Source organism: Platalea leucorodia (genome assembly GCF_965183815.1).
Source record: "Platalea leucorodia genome assembly, chromosome: 9".
Taxonomy (NCBI): Eukaryota; Metazoa; Chordata; class Aves; order Pelecaniformes; family Threskiornithidae; genus Platalea; species Platalea leucorodia.
In genome coordinates this window covers 22,207,614-22,225,039 of record NC_138831.1, presented here as the reverse complement: position 1 = coordinate 22,225,039, position 17,426 = coordinate 22,207,614, and the positions used below count along the sequence as shown (strand labels likewise).

At 36.9% G+C, this 17,426-nt stretch overlaps 1 protein-coding gene across 1 annotated transcript in view; it reads right to left on the bottom strand.

Moving 5' to 3' along the window:
- Window positions 1–17,426, bottom strand: part of ATP2B2 (ATPase plasma membrane Ca2+ transporting 2) — a 433,349-nt gene that overhangs the window by 183,670 nt on the left and 232,253 nt on the right. The window contains exon 4 of the mRNA XM_082322150.1: window positions 2,754–3,238. Within this exon, the coding sequence (XP_082178276.1) occupies window positions 2,754–2,952 (199 nt within the window). The 5' untranslated portion in view covers window positions 2,953–3,238. The remainder of the gene's footprint in view (window positions 1–2,753; window positions 3,239–17,426) is intronic.

The window sequence follows — 17,426 nt, the reverse complement described above, 5'->3', positions numbered from 1 at the left end:
TCAAGTCCTTTTTGCTGTTTTATTCATATTCACCCAGGACTCTTGCTCAGCCAACAGTTTACTGGGTTTATTGAAAGAAGTGCCCTGCAGTAATGCTTCTTCTGTTATACCTCATAAAAATGTGTAAAATGTGCAGCACTCCAAACCATAAAAAAATAGTGGAAGTTCAGTTAACTGTGCTTCACCAAAAAAAAGGCTGGTTAGAAAAGTGATTTTCAACCATAGTGGCAAATTATGGGATTTCATAAAGATATTCCATGAGAAATCCATAGTTTGCTGCAAATACCAAAAGATAAAACTCTAGGGGGGCCTCCATCATGTGTATGTCAACAGTTTATTTGTAAATCATGTCTACTTGATGTTAAAATTCCATGTCCATATAAGAAACTACTATGTTTCTTTCCTCTAAGTATACTCTTATCTTCAAGAATATCCTCTTCACTGTATTTTAACTTTTTTCACTGCGTTTGGATACAAGAAAAGAATGGTTATGAACTTAGGTCTAAACGTATGCTTATATGTGACACAAGCCTTTAAAGTTTTTCTATTGAATTCTTATGGATACCTTCTCTCAAATGAAAATTTCCAAGTTTGACATGCCATATTTCAGAGAGACTCCCTCCTAAAACGATTTTTCCAAGGAAAACAATTAAAAATAAGATGAAAACTTAGTGCATCTGGGAATTCCTATTATGTGATCTAATTTAAAACTAAAACCCAGCAGGGTCTTCGTGATTCCAAGGCTATGCTGATTGCCATTTGAAGCTGGAACTGTTTTTCCCTAATGCACAAGTGATGAAGTGCACGTAAGGCTTAGAGGAAAGTTACCTTATCTGAAGTATCAGATATAGATTACAGCTGGAGTCAGCATGCCACACTAGTTGGATCCATACGCTCTGTTCCGATATGAGGAATTAAGTTTCCCTGATGTCACAAATTGAACAGATAATGCAATTAACTTCTCCTTTGAAGTTCACATTGACCAGGTAACCGGTAGAATGAGTTGGCAAAACTTTACTGAAGTCACTGAAGTGCTCTCGGCTCACTCAGACTCAGACTTCAGCTTTGACATTCTATAAACTGCTGAGGGATATTTAAGATGCTGAATCCCTAGTGGGATATTTATAAATCAGTATTTATTCTGTCATGCAAATATAGAGATCCTGCACTTCTGTCTAGAATTCCCCAGATGTGTCAAGGATATGTCAGAATCACTGCATATTCTCTGAAGAGTTGATTCTCTTGTGTGCAACAGCTATGAGGCCAGTCTCTGAAAGACTGATGGACATGTGGAAATCCCAGACAAGTGGCAGGGTCTCATTTTCCTACCTCAACACTCCTACTGGGAGCAATCTCCAGATAGGAGAAGAGGTCCTGTCCGAAGGATCAGATATTTGGGCAAGACTAGAGAATAGGACAGATCTGTTATAAAATCTTCCATTTGCCGCTAGTTACTCTCGAATACAAGATTGTACATGAATGCTGAAGCACTACTGGAGTTTGCTGCTAGTTTTAATACAGAATTAGCTTAATAATCCTTTGCTGAAATGGTACTGTTCACAGCTGTATAGTTTATAATGTTTAAACAATACTGAGACTGTATATGATCAAGTGTAGGACCACGAAGAATTTACTTGAAGACTAGGCATTGATAGCTGCTCCTTTGGGACTCTTCAACTACTGTAATTTATGATATCACACTATGTGACACTACAATTGACATGTTTATGATTACACCAATAATTCAAGACTTTCAAGTATTTAAACGGAGGAGGTAACTAAATGATTAATTTAAAAAGGAGAGAATGGAATAAAGCCAACACTTCTATCTTCTTGAAAAAGAAAATAACTTAAAATGAACATCTTGGCCACTTTACAAGACAAGATAAATACTAGACACTCAAAGACTGTATAATTTCCAAAAGTGTTAATATTCCTTGGAGATTAAAAAGCAGTGATGAAAATAGAATTCTTAGACTTAAATAGAATTTTACTTGCACTAAAATAGAAAGAATTGGTGAACAGGAGAATTGCATGAGGAGAGGGAAACATCCCACCATTGTCAATGTTTTATGGGGAGATATTTGGGATGAGTGTTGAAAACTAGGCTAATGGCCGATGATCAGGTAGAGAACTCCAAAAACACTTAGAAGAACAGATATTGAAAAGTTATGATTATGATAAAGTAAGGAGAGTAATTATACATACAAAAGAAGTCCAACTAATAAAAACATTGATATAGTCATATATTGATAACTTAAGCAAAACTATCTATGGTAATACAGTAAGTCAAGATTAGTAACCACAAAAAATATATATTACATATTGATCTACAAAGTAACATAATGTGTACCTCAAAAGGTCATTTCATATTCTCAAAGTGTCTAAATACCTAGAAATTCTTTTGAAGCAACTAGTCTGCACCTTCTTACCCCCAAGAGCATGTATGTTAAAGACTCTTTATAATGCCATAAAACAGGTGCTGATTTTTTTTGTCCGCCTTTTAAGGAAGAATTAATGCATTTAGCTGTTTGAATAAATAGCACCTCTTTTATTCTCATGCTAGCTTTAAGCTATAGATAGACTGTTTTTATCTTCTTCCTCTGAAGACTCTTCTTTTGTTTTATTATTGTTGGGAATAATGGCAGTGCCATGAGAATGGTGTTCAGGCTTGAAACAAAACCGCTTTCTTTCACTATCTGGAGAGCACTTATGCAAAGTCCCCTGATTCAACCAAAGATAAATATGCTTACCTTCTGTTGGTGATGTCTTCAGATGTCTGCAGAGCCCCTCTGTTTCCCCATATGTCTCTTTAATTTTTACTACTGCTTCTGTTCCTCGAAGTTCCATGAGGGAGCGCAGTTCTTGCAGTGTGCACCCAAACTCTCCTGCATGGTTGGCCTCATTTCTTTGGTTCTTGGAATAAAAATCACTATTTGTCATGTCACCCATTGTGGCTGATTATATTGCTCCACTCGTTATAGTTGATACAATCTTAAAACTGTTTAAAAATTGAAGGGAAGGAATCTTGAATTCCAACCTAAGAAATTAAAAAGAATCCAGTGTGTGTCCGGCAAGTGACGTGAAGAATGCCTCTGGCGTGCAAGGTGTCCCTGACTGACTAGTGGTCCGCAGAACAGCTGCTTTCAAGGCTGCAGACCAGCTCCACTCCATTCACCATTTCCCATTATGCTGCACACAAGTTGTAGAATCTACATGGTCATTTCTTCCTCTGGACCTTTGGGAACAAACAGAAAGGACTCATTACAAGAGTGAGCAATAACGCTTTACAAAGGTGATTTCAAATTTTTTCTATCATTGCAGTTTCACTTGTCATTTAAGAAAAGCTATGCAGAAACACTGTACAGATGTCCTGTAAAATGCTGCAGGTAGTCAGAGCTAGCGTCGACAAGGATAACACTAGCTCTGTCGTAGATAAAGCTCTCTACAGCTAAAGCACCAATTGCAGTGTTGCTTACTTTAATCAAGTCCCAAGAGCATCCACTAAATGAGATGGCTCATGAATATTAATAAGTACGCAACTGGTCCAGCATGCTAGATGCACCTCCCATATGTGCTCTGGTTCATACAGCCACATCAATCTTTCATCTGACAAGAACAAAGACTCTCTCGTAAAGGCTACAAGGTAACAAAAATTAGTTAAACACTAATAGTTTTCATAATGGGTTAAACCAAAACTGTTTTCAGTGCAAGGACAGTAAAACTGGTGGAAAAAAACAGAACCACCATTACAAATTCAGAATACATTTAAATACATTACATCTTGCAGCCTTGCCTTCTGTGAAAGTAAGCATACCCCAGAAAAGAGATATAACACTCGTGTGTTTTGGTTTGAACAGCCAGAGCTGTGTCTCATATAAGTAAGGCAGCTGTTGGGTTGCTTTCCTTCAGCACTGCCTGCGAGCCCACTCACCAACAGCCTGCACAGCCTTGACAGCTAAAAACGTGCGAGCATGGAGCCAACAGACACACACAAATGCACATGCACGCAGGGTGTCGGTGGGGTTTTTCTGGTGGGGTATTTTTGGGGGTTTTTTGTTTGTTTGTTTGTTGTTTTTTTTTTTTGGTCGGTTGGTTGGTGTGGAGGGTTTTTTTTGTTTGGTTTTTTTTTTTTTTTTTGGTTGGTTGGTGTTGAGGGATTTTTTGTTTTTACACCACGTGCAGTGTTGAACAAGTTGCATTTGGACCATCTGGGAGACAGTTGATTACTTGCTAAAACCAGCCTTTAAAACCTGTTTCCTCCTCCCATATTCTAATGAAGTTGGTTTAAATACTGCTGAAACCAGCTATTATATTTGGCACAGAGAGTTTTAACAGAGATTAAATGTTTCTTTTTTGCCTCAAGCGGGTTAGTGCATGCACACTGTCTAATCTATAGGTCTCAGAATAGTTTTCTCATAATAAAAAAGATCTTTAAAAGAGCACACCATCAGCCTAATGACAAACCTGTCATAGTCAAAGTACATATTTTGAACTTTCTAGGTACTGTAATACACAGCAGGAATGAGCACACACATAAACAGGATCCCAAAGTGTTTCAAGTCCCAATTTTATATTTGTGCAACCATTTTCATCTCTTGCCCACATATAGTCAACATAACAAATAGGCTTAGTGTTTCCACTCATATAACTGCATTGCCATTGATCTGTATGCGAGAAAGATCAAGCCCACTGTATGCATTAATTCCTCCTTGCCCACAGTGACATTATCTGCTTTGGAGCTGTCTAATATACCTTGCTCAATTAGACAAACTCAACCTCTACCAGCCCTCTCATTTATAGATAAAAATCAACATTCCTTGATTTCTGTGGAGGTGAAGTTTCACTACAATATTACAGAATGCCATTAAAATAGCAGTCAACTGCTACATTCTTCTTCTACCCATCCTATTTATTGACATATATTCTAGTGCTAAGAACTTCTGCCAACCTTAATTTCACATATTGCTTTTCAAGTTCATAAGAAGAGAAGAATTTCAGCACAAAATGCAGCTTACAGCAAGCAATGAAGAGAAACTGGAAGTAGTAATTACAAACGGCCTTTATTTGCCAAGCAATAGCCAAGGAGGAGATATTCTGCTCTGTCAACAACACTCAACTTTCCACACTTGCAGGCAGGATAGCGTTCACAATACCAATTCACTTCTAGATAATTCCCTATGTATAGCACACAGAAAAGACCTTACGCACTATTGCTTTACCTGTTTTTAAACAGGACGGACCAGTATTATGAATAGAAATAACATCAGCCTGTAGCATTATTTTGAAGGCACTGCAGGATAGAAATGTCACAGATGTCCAGTAAAACAGACCTCATCCCAAGAGGCACTGAATCACCACAACCTCCACTGATGATATGCCCCCCCTTTCCTAAAACCAGCATTTCAGACTCTTCCTGGTTTCATCTATGATAAGTTGCTGTTGACAGCCACATCAAAAAGCAGACTCAGATTTGATCATGAAAAAGAATACCCAGAAAAATGTGAAAAAATGAGGCATCAATAACAATAACGAATAGCTAAAATGACACACTGCTATTTACTTCTGGTGGACAAAAAAGAATCTATTCCTAAGATAAGTACACTTCCAAGATCTTGAACACTGGGCGTCAAAAACAGCCATAACGTTAAAAACAAAAACAAACACCCCACACATGCCATTCATCTAACAGAGAATTTACAGGGCTTTGCCCATCCTATGGGCTTTTTAAACATTCCTCTAGTAACATAAAATTGTTCTTAAACTGTTCCATAACACCACAATGAAAAGACAATTATTAGTATTTTCTGAGGAGAACTATCTACCAATTTCACTACTGATGCAAAGGGTACTAAACTCTGTATCAAAGACGTTTTCTGCATGATTTTTCTGTGGTATGTGTCCACCACTCTCAACAAAAGCATCTCTTTTGACTCGCTGTGCCATCACTACACATTAATATATTTGCTTCTATTCTTAGAAATTTGTTGTCATTTGTCAGATGCAGCAAGACAGTGTTGTTGCTTTTTAGCATGTTTGAGTCATTTGCCTGCTTAATTTTTTATTTTACCTTCAATTAAATATTAATCAATAAACAACAAATATGAAGTTTACACTTCCTTCAGTGCTTTAAAAACAAATCACTCTGAGTTTGTGCTCTTCATGATTCACCTCATGTTACGACACCAGGGAACCTTGCCAGAGTGCATACCAGGTTAGCATGACTGACACATGACCACCTCACCCTTCCTGAGTGGTCAATATTCCTTTAACAAAAGCTGAGGAATAGAAAACTTGAGACTTGCATATGGCAATATTCCCCCATCAGTGGGGCTACAGGCTTCACATCTCCAAAATAGATCAAATTACTAGAAGTGAGTGAAATTTAAAGTCTCCTCTACAAGAAATACAAGCATTGCACTAGGTTTGGGTGGGGTTTTTTTGTCTGCTGGTTTTTGGGGGGAGGAGGTTAGGGAAGGGATTATTTCACAAAACACTGATATTTTCAAGATGTGGATGTAGTATAGGTGAACTACCAAGAAACTCTGATTTAAAAAAAAAACTCAAGTGATATCTGTACATTTTCAGTCAAAATGAACAATTATTCAAGAACAGTATCACTGAAAAACCCTCACCAATTTGATTCAGATCTACCTTGATCTACTATACAACTGTTCTTTTGCCCCATAGCAGTTGCAGATCCAGACATTCTCTGAAGAGAAACAGGCACTGCTAAACTAAGACTGATCTCTTTCTAATATGGACACCTAAATTAGGTGAACTGAATTTCATGCTAGGGGTGCCTGCTTCCACTGATTATAGGGCAAGTCTGCACAACTAGTTCACAAAAAGATATCCAATGGCCCTCGAAGCTAATCCCACTGTTATGGCCTAAGCTATCTGAGGAATAACATTTCCAGTAGTCAAAGGGAACAATGCTGAGCAAACCACAAGTTTCAGCAGCAGAAGGTACATTGCACTGGGGGTGGGAAATCGCCAAGGAGCTCAGGGACTTCTCCCTTTCTTTTCAGAGGAGTCCTGGGTCTCCTCAGGGCCTCCAGGCCAAAATTTCTCAACCTCTTCAACCCAAGGTCCGCTCATCTCTTTCAATCCAAAACCCATCATCTATGGTGTGCTTTAATGGTTTTAATTTATAACCAAGTGCCTCCCAGGCCACAAAGAGCCACCATCCCCAAATCCCGAGAGCACAGCTTTTGACACCATTCTAGCACACAATAATTTCATCCTCAGTTATGCATATTTGGTCTCACCATTTCCTATGACAACAATTTATAGGGAAAACCTCCACAGACATGTTCAGCAAAATAGAAATAAAAACCTCCAGTAACTGAAAGACTGATTTCACACATAATGCTACGTTGTTTGTCCAGACAAAAGCAGTAGCTTTTAATGAAGGTTATTTCTTTTTATTTATTCTTAGCAATGCTTCTGAAACAAGCTTTAGAAACAAGAAATTTGGGTAAAAAATTCCCTGAAGTGCAGTCTGAAAACAACAGTATGCTGTAGACAAAAAGACAAAATAGCAGCCCACCTAGATTCACTTCAGAGAGCAAAAGACTAGAAAACGTGAGTAAAATATTATCCTTATTTTTCCCATTAAAAAGTCAGAATATAAGTCTTCATCTTGGTCTGGGATTTTGTTTGTCAAAGATCTGATGGATTTTTGTTGTACAAATGCACTACAAACTCAAATTATTTGTTGGGTTTTTTGTTGTTGTTGTTGTTTTGGTTTTTTTTTTCCCAGAGCGGCTGTGTCTTGGGTAACAGGCTTCCATTCCTGTAAAGCCCAAGTCAAATGTTTTTCATCTTCTAGCTGCTTAAAGGAAATGCATGCCAATTAAAACAGAAGCAATTTGGATGAGCTAACCGCAGGCCTGCTGGGAAAGCTATTCTTTGATTTCCCTAATCAGGAAAAGTCTCATCTTGGAAGCTTGTAAATATTTTCACAGTATGTTAGAATGATTTCTAAGTAGATATCATCACCATGTATTCTGATACCTGATCTTGTTTGGACTTCTATTGGCAGAAAATTTAGTAGCAAGGTAACAAACCAGATTTCACCAGATCAGAATTGCAAGACTTGCATTTCACAGTCCTTGAAGGTCTGGACAAATAACAGATTCATGATGACTCCAAAAATTCAGGATATATTCATAATTTGACTGTTTTCTCCAACACCTAAGATTATGCTAACTCTGATCTCAAAATTCGATGATGAAGGAATTGCTTGCACTACAGGAGGAAGGATGAAAAGGTACTCACTTCTTAATGGGCTGGCAGAGGAAATGCCAGGGCAGAGAGATCAGCAAAGCCCAGATACTACTCACTCATCACGCAGCTGGGAAGAAGGCACACAGGTCTGGTTCCCCCTGAATTAAGCTAAGGCAATCAGCAGTTCCCAGCCTTCTGTATGTAGCGTTACTGTCCCACTTGGATTATTATTTGGCTGTAGACATAATGCTAACTGGTCCCTTGGGACCTATAGAGAACTCCCAAACTAAGGGGAGAAAAAAGTGCTAAAAGTGTCACATTTTAATGAGTAGTAGGTATTTATCCCTGGAGTCTGAGCAAAATCACTCAAGAGGGTTATTTTGAGACTGCAGTTCCTCAAACCTTGATGCGAGGTCTGGGTAACAACAGGTTGACAACATATTTCAGAGGATGAAACACTCATGGCAGCCCTTTGCAAGGTGAAAACAGTTGAGAAAGAAAACCATAACCTGCTCTGTAGAAGTCTCCAGATAAGTGAAATAAACCAAGTGTGGCCCAGTTGTACTACCTTTTACAATTTCTTGTTCTTTCCATGTCAAAGGCAAAATGTCCATCCATTTGTGAATATAATCTTCGCAGACCAGAACGAGAAATGGATTGTCTATCCAAGCATCCAACAAAACTAATCAAATGCACCTAAAGATGCTCAAACTCACACTCTCTTAAAACAAATACTGACTTTGAAGTTTAATTACCAAGAATGAACAAGATGCAGAAGGAACTAAGACAAAACACCATTTGAATAAAAGCAGGTTGGTCACCTTCACAACTGTGAAATTTTTGTTTAATACCAGGAAGCCAAGAGTAGATAAAGAACGGGAAACTGAACTTTGTAGCTAAGTGTTGTCTGAAAATATTCCTGACTTCATCACTACATTTCTTAATGAATTTCAAGTCGCAATAAGTTAACTCGTACATAATTCATTCATGATGAGCACACAGGAATGAGACATCTGTACATTCCACCTACAAAAAATTATAATTTCTTCTATGATGCTTCATTCAGTTTTTGTTCTAAGACAGAAATATATTTCCCCTGATAATATGATGACATAAAGACAATAAAGTTAAGTTATTATTTTAAAAAGATTACAAAATTTAAAAAAAAATTAAAATTAAAAAAAAAAAATCACAGGCAACTATCTATTATAATCCCAAAGTAACAATTGTTTCAGTCCTTTCACTGCGAATCCACACCTCCAGTCAGCTTGGACTTCTTGTACCAGTTTTTCCTATCACATAGGATAAATAAAAATTATTTCATGCCTCCTGTAAGATACTGTTGATTATTTGAAGGCAAAAAAGGCACTGCCACAAAATAAATTGTTATTAAAGGGGCAAAAAATATCATTAATTTCAGTTACACAATAAGCCTATTTACTTAGGACCTCTACCAAACAGAATGAAACTCCTTTAGAAATTTGCTGAAGTTTTTTTTTTCCATGCTGTACCAGTATACTGAGGGAAACTTAAAATAACAATTACAAAGTAAAACTACCTCCAGTGCCCTGTTACAGTGTACAGTTATTCAGGCTACAATTTGATACAAACTCTGTTTTCCACCATTACTCATGTGAATGGTTACAGCAAAGCCAAATGAACTACTGACAGGAACAAAAATACTATTGAAGGAATCTATTCAGTCCCATTAAAGTCAATGAAATGACTCTATCTACGACTTCTAGGTGATTACATCAGGTCCTGCGGATGAAATCCTTCCTTCTCTGACACCAGAATTTCAATCTTTATGAATGCTGTTAGTAGACAGAATGCAACAAGAAACCAAATCATGTTTATTATCTCTCATCACTGAGCGCTTGTCTGAGTTACGAAATATTCCTGGATTTGCTATGCAACACCATCAACACCTGCTGACTTCGGGCACTGCTGTATGTGACCAGAGGGCTAACCAGCAGTACCTGCTCCAACTGGTACAGAGCCCTACATGTCATTAGAGATACTTACTGAAAAGTGATCTCCTATGCAAAGAGGTTTTCTAGTAAAGTTTGTACTAGCCACAAAGTTTTAAGAACCCTCTCTCATTTCTTGTGCTAGTATAACATGAATTTATTTTGTTTTGCTTTCAGTCATAAAATGAAAGGTTATTTTTCATTAGCTATTTATTCTCCCAAGACTCTAATTCCACATTGCAAAGCAGTTATTGGGTTTCTTTTGTTCACTACCTTCCTACACAACGCATATTCCTACTCTTCGGGGTTGTACTTTTGGCACGGAACAAAGACCCATTCTACACCTATATAAGCTTTGGAAAATTCATGTTTTCATGTATAGCTGCATTGATTTTATACAGAGACTAACACAGCACAGTTATTCCAAGGAAGGCCGACTTCCAAACTATGTTATCAATTTAATCGAAAACATAGTTGGAAAAAAGCTAAGGATATTCAGACTTCAGATATTCAGATATCATTAAATAAAGTAGATGGGGGAGGGGGGTGGAAATCTAAGTTAAATGCACTAAAAGCAATAGCTGATCAGCTCAGGAACATATCCAATCACAGACCCAGGATCCAGCACAGGTTATTGCATCAGTTACAGAGCTGGGGGTGGGGGGCAAGCCTTTCTTTAGCAGAAAACACACAGAAGTTGCATTACCCAGTGATGTAGTAGACAGATCCTCTGCTCAAGTACGAGCTCATCAGCATCATCTCCAGGACAAAATTTTCAAAATTTCTTCAACTGGGCTGAGGTGCCTTTTCGCACCCCACTTCCCCCCCACACCTTTTTTTTTTTTTCTTAATTAATGTTGTGCTATAGTCCAGTACAGTATCAACCCAGGGGACAAGGATGAAAAACCCTATACAAAAAAAAAAGCCCAAACTCACTAGACTCCATATTTTTTCCTTTACTAGCTTCATTCAAAGCAAATTATTGAATCATAGAATATCTCAAGTTGGAAGGGACACATAAACACTAAAAAGACAGGCATTCTACATTTCTCCTTTGTTCATGCATTTCACACGTCACCAGGTTTCTTAAGTCCTGAATTTGAATTACCATGTGACCTTTGCCATTGAGAAGATACCAGCTTGAAGCACACAATTTCAAGGGATTTTGAGAAGTCTGTGCTTTTACAGTCTATGTGCCTGGTATATATGGTTTTATCTCATTTTAATCAGCAAATTCTCCAGAACATCTTAAAAAGAAATAGGTTATCTAGCTCCTTACAACAAATAGGATCTTCAGCTTGATAGAGACTGATTAAATACAGCTGACAGTCCTACTCTACCCCACACTACCAAAAATTTTTGGACTTTTGTTCAGTCTCTGTTCAGAAGGGACACTGAATATGGTTTTTTTTAGTCCATTACTAATCATTTAATTATAGAAATATTAACTCGCCTCTCTATCTAATCTTCATACCTTAAGACTAACTCAAAGTTTTAATACCATGGTAGAAGCTGCCATTTCTCTTGAGAAGTACACATGTATCTTAGCCTCATTTTACCTTCCTTTCTCAGATTTTTGAACAATGCTTTACATAAACTTTTTATCTTAAAAATTGAGAGTAATGATGCAAATCTTATCTATGCCTGAACCATCTACCAGCCTTTTAATCAATAAGCCACAATTTTTACACACAATCCTTCTTTGGCCTGTAAATTTCAGAAAACCAGACTCTGAAAGTGCATCGCGTTATTCCTCTGCCAATGCATGTTTGCCCTCCCGACACCTACTTTGGGGACTGCATCAACCCACTAATTATTTTGAGAGTTCTTAAATGGTAACAGAAATATTTCCAGTACTGGTTAGAATTTTGTCATAACAGCAGTCTCAGATACTTAAAGGAGGCCAGAATTTTATTATTTTTTAAATAAGTCAGACATAAATGGAGGCCTTTTCCTGCTTTAGATGGAATCAAGAAGAGCACATCCATACTTCCAAGGAAGCACAGTGGAAGAGCACTCATTAACATGAAAATAATTTTGATGGATTACTTTTAGTAAAAAGTTGACAGGTATCATGTTTTTTGTAAGTATGGATCTATAGGATAACAGAATAAAAACTGAGGTAATCCATAACTGGTCAGCTGCAGCAAAATTTTGTTGTGTCCTGTTTTGAACCCTAGAGGTTAAAGGGCCCAAACCAAATCTTGCTTGGTCTACTGGCATTTCTTTACATCAGCTCAAATTGCAACGATGAAACCAGAATAAAAAAATGAACCTATGTCAGCAAACATGGTATACAGGTCAATGGTATTTGTACCTGATTAAAAGTTAGTGTTTCTTAAAAGGAAAAGAAGATAGAAATTACATCCAGCATGTGAAAGTCCCAGTGGCTGACTATTTTACAAAAAAAAACCTGTTTAAACAGCAATATTCCTGGTATGGATGATTACTTAAGAAGTAACACAGTTTGTTCCAGAACCTACTGGAAATACTTTGCAGCACATACAATTTATGGACAAGATTAAATCCAAATATTTTTCATAGAAAAGACCTTTCCTATTTTAACATCTAATTCCAAACTACTACAGTATGATCAGTGTTGACACTCACATCTCTAAGAAAGAAGTTTAAATTTCTACATAGCAACCCAAGGGAAATGATTCACAGAAAAGAATACCCCCCAAAAAATTGATTTGCTATGCTCTTTTTTCTTTTCTTCAGCATCTATCATATAAATCAACCAAACATTAGCAGTAAACAGGACTGGTTGACTACTGTTGGCCATGTCACTCTTTAAAAGAAGTAAGGAAAATCAGAGCATATTAACAGACCTTTAGCCAGAAGACAGGAGAGTCACAGTACGGCCATTCGAAAATGGAATCAGATTGCTGTATTTAGCCAAAAATGCTCTATTTCAGCCTTATATATACAACATCTTTTATCTAAGAGCAGCTTCAAAACTGATAGCAGAGAAATCCATTTTTGCAGGGGAAGGTACTCCCTTCTTATATTTTTCAGGGGTTACTCAAGAAAAAAAAAAAATCCAGCAGGGCCAGACAGTGTGAACTGCAAGAAAACACAGTGGCAGCTGAAGTCAGACATTGTTACTGTCAGTCAGCAGTTGGCATATGACTGTTTAGCAGGTGAAATGCTGGAGCATGATACAGATCTCCATAAGAAACAGCTGGCAGGAGGGGGGGAACAACAAAAAAAACCACCCACAAATAAAAAAAACACCTTTCCATTGCAGTCTGCATTTGCAGCCCTATCTTCTGCCCCCTTGGTTTCACTATCAGAGGCATCTTATTATACTAGTAAGTAAAGATATAAAGCCATGAAACTAATACTGAAGCTTTTAGTGCAGCACCATTGGTTGTTAATAAGATTCAGAAAATCCAGCTTCCATGCAAAAGAACTATAAGCAGAATAATCAAACAGGAAGAACACAAAATATTAAATAAAATCATCTGGTTGTTAAAAAAAAAAAATGCATTATGTTGTTATTTATTGAATGAATAGAAATACATACGAGTGGAATTGAAACACACACATTTTTCATATGCGCTATTCCCATAATGGCTGTAAGGAAAACTGCATGCTATAATCTACTTTTCTGAAAAAATATATTTTTTCTTTTTGTTAACAGTAAAAAGAACTTTTGTATCTTTTTCTTAAAAAAAAAAGAAGCCAAAAGAGAATTTTTACATAAGATCAGGATATTTTGTTCTTGAGATGGGATGCAGTCCTCTAAAATGAGAGCAAAAAGACCAAATTATAAATAACAGCTGCATTTGGTGCTAAGGACCATCAAAGACAGATTTTGTTGTTGTTGTTGTTGCCGGCATATTTCAAGACAAGAGACCATTTCCACTTTGCCTGGATAGAACCACAAAATGGTTATACACAGTATAAGGATATCGGCCATCCTGAATATTTTAATTTCGTTAGGCAGGATTTTTAAGCAAACAGCTATTCTTAGACAACACACCTCATTGAACAGGGTACATAAATCCAGTAGGTGCCAGTCACAGATAGACCAAGTGGTCTGCTCCAACTGCATATCACTCAAACATCACACCATTGCTTCCTATCAGTACAATACACATCTGTAAAAACTGCATGAGTTAAAAAAGCTTTCTTTTAAGCTCAGATTGTTCCTCAATTCATTCTGCTTCTATCTAGTTACATCAGTCACCTACAATTAAACAACCCATGGCTTCACATCTGCTCCTCACACACTTGCAAACAGCAGTATCCTGTATTTCTCACTATATAGCTTCCCTACGTACCTGGGCCAATCTCTGTACTATCTCCATTACATTAGATGCCTGTTTTGCACGCCATTCATCTTCTAGTAGTCAAGTACCCCAAACTAAAGCAGTACTCCTCTGCAGAGAAGAAAATGACTGCTCCGCACTGGCAGTTCCTCTCTATTTTTTACAGTAATTGGTAAGAAAATACAAGACAATTCCTATTACACTGCTGACAATACCATTGCATTCTTTCTTCTGTTTTGTTCATGCCTCTAAATTTTGTAAGGACTTATGTCAAAATAAATCATATAACTGCCTTACCTACCTCTTGAGATCAGTTAACTAAATGTATAAAAAACAAGCCTATCCTGCTGCATACCTGTACATTACACAGCATGCCTAAACATACTCATATATGACTCAGAATTCAAAGGCAGCCTGTGAAAGTATAACAAATTTAAAGTCAAACTTTAAAGGAGTTATAAAGTACTGAAAAATGAAGCTACCAGTATTTTAACACCACCAGTACACTTATTAGAATTAAGTTCCTATAAAGCATCGTATCTGTTTAAATCTCCTTTATGCCACTGAACTCTCAGTGCAGAAATACACAAGCACCAGAGTTAAAGAAAAACAATCCTTTAGCTTTGCTACATCTTATGGAAAACAAGTTATATATGGTAGAACACAAAAGCTGTCTTTCTTCAAAAGCATATAATTGTATTGTGCTCAAAAAATCCACATAAATTTTTATAGTCACACCAAAATGCCCAGCTGTATAAAATTTCTCTTTAAAAAGGTGAAATTACCTGTCTGTGCTACTAAACCTTGAGAGCACTGAATTCCAGCTTCAAAGGCAAACGTCCTCAGCCATGAGCATACGCAGATTTTGCAGGTAATATAAAGGTAGAACAATATATTGCAGTTGAAACTATGATTTGGTTAAAGTCTCTTTCCAGGTGTTCCAGAGCACAGACAACAGAGCTGGAAGAGAGTGAACAGTCATCTAGTCCATCCCCCACCCAAAAGCAAGGCCAGGAGCCCCTGCAACTCTCCTAGGTTGCATGGTGGGTTGTTAGCTGGCTTATTTCTATCACCTGTCATGAAAACCACATGTGATTATTCTTCTCTTTAATCAGGGGAGAAGAAAGGGAAGCATTCATATAAGATAGAATCTAACATCTACCATGAAATTTTTAATCTATAAGAAAATCAAATATAAACATATGTTCTCCACAGTGATTTATAACTATGAACATCTTAACTGTAATGAAACAGAAGTAGAGCTACTGGAGAGATAAGTCAGCACCACGTAAATCCATGTGAAAGGATGAGAGAATAAAAAAAAAAAATCCCCGCAGGACTCAGTTGTACAATAGAAACTGTCAGCCAAGGTCACTCTTAAGAAAGAGAGCAGCCAAAAAGGAGGTTTTAAATCTCAGTGGGCATTAGCTGAAAGACATACAGTGATGTTCTGCAGTGATTTTAAATAGGACATTCACAAAGAATTAAAAGTATATGTATATCAGTCAACTCTATCAGAATACAAAATTTTTGATAGGTGCTCCCTGCACGGATTATTCTCATATACAGAGAATCAAGAAGTTGATTTGGAAAAGACACTACAAACTACAGTTTTACAGAAATCATAGATACACCCTGTATATCAGCCACAAAAATGGCATTATTCCTTTCTACTGAAAACATCTGAGAAAGATCAGAAACATTTAATACCACTGGAAGAAAAATAAAGGAGCAAACTAAACCCACTGCATTAGAGTTGACAGACTGAGGAGATGGTTGCAGAGGGCAATCATCACCATTTGATTGTAACTCCTTTTAATTGGCAAAAAAACACAATACCTGTCCCATGGGAAGGCACTTTCTGAACATACATATGTATACAAAAGCTGACATATACCAGGCTCATTAATCCTAAAAATTCATCAGAAAGAATAAAAAGAGTTTTAGGAGAGAAATTTCAAAAGCAAACCGTTCTTTACATTCAGCTTTAAGGAAAGCATTAATTTTAACAAGCATTTTTGAAAAGGGGGGAAAAAAAAAATCATTCTTCCCTCAAAAATGTATATGGTACAGACACTACTCTCTTTCTGCTTCACAGCAGCAACATTTGGAAAACTACTTAACCTTTCTATTTTTATCTGGGTGCATTCAAATTACCAATAATGTACAACATGCTGTAACAAAACCACTGATGTAGCGTATAATTTTCCCTCAAGCACATTATCCTAGCTGGTGGCTCAGAAAAATAAGCTGATAAAACAGCAGCAGACATCAATTGATGGATAAAAAGTGATCACAGCTTTGTAGAATGTTGCTGCCCAACCTTAAAATCATACAATTAGCCAAAAAATATAAGCAGTAGGACAGGACATACTAACAACCGTAGATTATCTATGGGGTCATCCTAAAAATCCTCCTACAAATGCGTTTTTAAATAGACCATCAGATTATCGCCTCATAATTTAGCTATTAACACACAGATTTATTTTAAAGCCATCATCATGCCTGGTACTTTTATTAAATATCTTCTTCCTTGTCAAGTTCAATCGGGATCTCATCCTAACCATGATGAGCTTTTAATTTTCTGTTCCATTAATAGCAACTTAAAAATAAAATGTTCTCTTTTGAAACTATAAAGCTGTAGCTTCTTCAGGAGCTTCAAGGGAGAAGAGAGATTAATCTTCCCACTCCGCATCTCTAAAACTACATTAGCTATCTGCAAATATGGAAAAAAATCAAGAGAAAAAGTAAGAGATAGGGATTTTCTCCAAGAATACCTGAACTATAACTCTATAAAAGGATTTATCATGGCTACAGAGCAGTAATAAGGAGTTATCAAAATACAGGAAATAAATACTTTAAGCATTTACATGTAGCTTCTGAATCATTCTCAGCAACTCTCTTGCCGGTCATCAATAGATAATAGATTAATTAATGACATAATTAG